The sequence below is a fragment of the Podarcis muralis genome, chromosome 5 (genome assembly GCF_964188315.1).
Source record: "Podarcis muralis chromosome 5, rPodMur119.hap1.1, whole genome shotgun sequence".
Taxonomy (NCBI): Eukaryota; Metazoa; Chordata; class Lepidosauria; order Squamata; family Lacertidae; genus Podarcis; species Podarcis muralis.
This window is the reverse complement of record NC_135659.1, coordinates 45923677-45928248: the sequence shown is the minus strand read 5'-3', so window position 1 is coordinate 45928248 and position 4572 is coordinate 45923677. Positions and strand designations below refer to the sequence as shown.

At 41.9% G+C, this 4572-nt stretch overlaps 1 protein-coding gene across 1 annotated transcript; it reads right to left on the bottom strand.

Moving 5' to 3' along the window:
- Positions 1 to 521: 521 nt before the first annotated feature.
- COA7 (cytochrome c oxidase assembly factor 7) lies at positions 522 to 3152 on the bottom strand. The gene is made up of 3 exons (XM_028733462.2): positions 2906 to 3152; positions 1567 to 1707; positions 522 to 1280 (listed from the first exon to the last, which is right to left on the bottom strand). The coding sequence occupies exons 1-3, from the start codon at positions 3009 to 3011 to the stop codon at positions 829 to 831; spliced, it is 699 nt and encodes a 232-aa protein (XP_028589295.2). The 5' UTR covers positions 3012 to 3152; the 3' UTR covers positions 522 to 828.
- Positions 3153 to 4572: the final 1420 nt, after the last annotated feature.

Below are 4572 nucleotides of genomic sequence, written 5' to 3'. Positions count from 1 at the left end.
ATAAAGATTAGTGCATGGCAAGTATAGGAGTTGCCTAGAAACAGCATGGTTAAAAAAATAAACTTTCACATACTTATCCCCATGTAAGCAAGAAATAAGATATTCAATTATATTATCACTCAATACAGTTATTCAAACCATATTCCCCTCAAAGGTTGTGCCACTGAAATTAATGGAATGTGCTTCCTAATTAATGCATTTGGTATTGATGGCTTTAATAGCATATTAGCACACCCCTTTACCCATCTGCAAAGTATTACATGAGTGGAGTTGGCCAGTTTCTTCTTTTTCTAAAGATACAATTTCTGCTTTCTGAAAACAAATAAAGGGGTTTGCTGAAGAAAAGAGTTTATTTAGAAACAACAGAGCCCATTGGACTGTTAACTCAGTGTATGTAATCCTGATGTATTTGAGAATTACATTCTAGAAACAATGGTTTAGTTTACAGCAGTTTTCACGTTATAGTTTTAAATACATTTTCTCCTATAAAAACTGAGCTACCCAAAAAATCACCCATGTCCTAAAAATATTGTTTTTTATTGTGTTTACAAAACAATAATTTGTACAGGCAAAGAGAGACACCCATTCACACAAATAAGTTTTTTGAATCAAATTTTATACATTTCCTCCCGCTGAGTGCCTCCCGAAATTGGCTCACGGCAGGTGTTTGGAGAACCCCCTGAACAGCAGGCAGGGGGAGGAGAGGGGGAATCATTCTGTCGGGCAAGCAGCAATGTTGCAATACTGCCATGCTCAATTCCACCCAATGTCTGTGCACTATTGTACAAAGTATGTTTCTTGAGAAAACTAGAATTCACTTGACTGGGCTTACTCTCCAAATGTTAAGGATCTTGTAGCTGCCTGCTGTTCTTTGTGCAGGTCTTTTGCTCTATTCTTTAGGGTTTCTGCCTTGGCATCATCCTTCTCAACTCCGTCCCCTAGCTTGTACATTCGGCTAGCGTTGGCACATGCCCATATGTGTCCCAAGTCGCACGCTTTCAGAGAGTATTCCAAAGCCTGGTTCATATCCTTTGGTATCCCAGGGGCTCCTTGGAGATATATTGCACTAAGATTGAAACAGCTGGGGGCAAAACCGCCATCACAAGCTTTACTGTAATAATCCCTGGCTAGGAGTGCGTTGGGCTTCTCATCATCATTGCCCCGTCCATCATGTGCCAGAAGTCCAGTATTGTGACAAGCATCTATGGATTTCTTCCCACCTTTCTCACAAGACTTCAAAAAACAGTTGTAGGCGGTTTTCAAATCTGCAGGGAGCCCACCTGCAGGGAGAAAATGATTTGTTCTATACATAGTTCTTATCACAGAATTATAGAATTGAAAGGGACCACAAGGATCATGTAGTAGTCCAACCCCCTGCAATGCAGGAGTCCTTTATAACATCCCTGAAAGTAAGTGCAGTGCTACTCCCATACTGCAGCTAAGAGAGCTGAGGCAAAAAAACCATCTACTACACTGCACTACATAAGCTTTCAATAACCTTACTTGGATTGCTTTTCCTTTTACATAGAGATACAATGGGTTGTAGAGAGGGATGTTCTTTCTTACCTTTTCCAGTAACATAGTAGGCTCCTAGTTTGTAGCAGCTGTCACTGTGCAGGTTTTTTCCACAATTCTCCTTTAGTACTTTAGCAGCTCCCTCAAAGTTTTTCTTTACTCCCTCTAGGTACTCAGCAAGACGGTGACAACCTGTGGTTTCACAATGAAGGAAACTTAAGGTATGATCATTCCACCCCCATTTTTGTGCTTCACTTGCAATCTTTGGTTTCTTCCTTGTTTGATTTTGTTTTTATCAGTTAGGACAGGGTGTTGATTGCCTCCATAAAATGGGCTGACTTCCGAGTCTGAAATGGGATTGACCAATAGGTCCTAATGCTATATTTCCATATAAAATAAAAAGTAAAAAGGGACTGATCCCTACTGACTCAATTTGGATGATCTAATTCTAAAGCCAAAATGTGAATGAAAACTTTATTCACACATACACCATCACTTTGAGGTGCAAAAAATCAAACCAGGAAGTCTCTAATTAGCCATGTTTCCTGTCTCTTCTGAATTCTGGAAACATGGGTTACTAGCTTCAGAAAATATGGGGAGAGTTAACTATGCTTTAAAGTTAGCTTTAAGTTCCTTGCTTGTTCCAATGCTGGTAACCATAATTTCCTGGTTTGGTGGAAACAGGCAACTATGGGAACTTTGACTGCTTGCTCAGCAAAGGGAGGAGCGAAGGGGCTGCGTGCACAGGTAACAAAATTAGAATACAGTACTGATTTGCCCAGTAGTACTTTCCTTTGCTTTATAAGCTCCAGAGAACTTTTACCTAAATCTATTTGAAAGGCCTGTTGATCTCTGCTCAACTTCTTTAAGAGCAAAGATGGGGAACCAGATGTTGATGGCTGGAACAGATGGGCGTTGTAGTCATCTTCTAGAGGGTAATGGTTTTCTCACCACTGCTTCAGATTAAGGCTTCTTAAATTTGCAGCCACTGTTTGTTTTGAAAGCTACTCATAATTTCAGTACTGCAGATACTATGGTAAAGCTTCCACACAAAAACCTGAGGATGAAATACCCATTTTTTTTTTTAGTCTGCTGCAAGGTTACAGATAAATCAAGGTGGCAGAATAAATGTGGGACCTGCTTTCATTATCTTTATGTAACCTATGCTTATGTGACACACCCAAGAAAACAAACACATTTATTCAAAAGTAAATACCCTGAATTAATTGTGCAGACCTACGCACGTCTACTCAGAAATAAATCTCGCCGAGTTCAATGGGGCTTACTCCCAGGTAACTGGACAGAGAGGACTGCAGCCTGCATGTCCAACGCTGGGGGAAACGTGGTAGTAGACCAAACAACGTTGGCCACGCGGCTACCTCCACCTTACCGTCAGGATCTTTCTCCTTATAGCACTGGAAGCTGAACTCCACACCCAGATTGTCTAAGTACTCCTTCACCTCCTCTTCATCCTCGAAGTTGATCAGCCCAGCCATTTCTCTGCAGACAAGGGAAGGGGAGGAAGGAAAACGCACAGCATATACTTGCGCTGCTCCCTGCAAGGTGAAAGCGTCCCAGGAAATCTTGCCCCCCTGCACCAGGCGGAAGAAAATCAGCGGCGTACACGGCACAGGCAACTTCCGCTCTGCCCTTCCGGAGGAAGCGAAGGGGTTGAAGAGGCTGGTGGAAGCCTGTTGAGTCGCAGCGCAGTTATAAACATAGGCATTCACACGGAAATAGCTGAAACTACTCGTCCCAGTGACAAGTTTTAGAGGAGCAGCAGCTGTGTTAGAGTGCAATCTTACACATATTTACCGGGGATTAAATTTCATTGTGCTCAGCGTGCTTACTCCCAGGAAAGTAATGCCACATGCATGTTTACATATTAGTGTAAGCTCCACTGAAACATGTATAGGATCGCGCTGTAAAACAGAAATCCCGCCCCCCCCCCAAAAACCCTAGCTTGTAGCAAGATGGGTTGTTTTCACGGACTCCAAGCCTACCTGAAAAGCACGAGTAGAATAGCAACAGTCTCTTTTTTTGTGCAAGGCTCAAATCAAGATGAACACAGTGACAATTCAAAACAGCGGTTACCTGTACAGTATAACAAAACCCCCCACCTTTGGTATGCTGCTTTAAAATATGCGTTGGAAGAGAAATCCCTGGTTTTGATTGAGCCCTTAATGTCATGATGAATACATCAAACATGCTGTAAGGTTCCCAAAAAGGAAACCAAAGATGTGCAAAACTTGCATATTTGGATGGGCGCGGCGCAGCGGGGGACCTTGAATATGCTCATGCAAATGTATAAGGAAATTCAGATTGAATGCTAATTTTGATAGCAGCTGCTTTTAGGACCATAACAGAGGCAGTTTCTCACATGGCTGGAGAACTCAGAAGCTTCCTCACAAATTTGTGACATTTTGGTTAATTGAAATAATTATGATAATACCGCTTTTGAATTCCCACCAACACCTTGTATGAATGATGAATTTCAAAATATGTGAGTAGAAGAGGGAGCTGGTTTTTCTCCAATCTAGTGCATTTATTGCCTGGAGGTTGTTTTACTGTACTTCAGTGGTAAAGAATAGGTTATTTTATGGTTTTATTCTCATTCCTGCTATTGATTTTCTTTAAACTCTTTACTAACAGCGATTGCATCTAAACTCTGGTTTTATACTTACTGTTTTACTGCGTGTGGTGTGGTGTTAATTTAAACTCTCCGTGTAAGCCTCTTACAAAGTGGCCTATAAGTTTTACAACATATATATATTTAATGTGTCAGAGATTATATCTGCCTCGAAGCTTCACTATCTAAGTCAGGATCCCTGTCTCGCGGTTACTCTGTAGTAAGGGGAACTACTCTGTACAGGCCTAGGGGCTCCCTTTATTTTGAATGATTTGACTGAATGACATCACTTTTATCAGTTATCTGTTCTGGCCCCGGAAACCCAGGGGGGACTGTCCATCACTCAGGCGGCCTGCCAGCCTATACCCACTTATCGGGAAGAGCAAGGGGCACCGAATTCAATGGGAACTCCTGTCTGATAGCGTTGC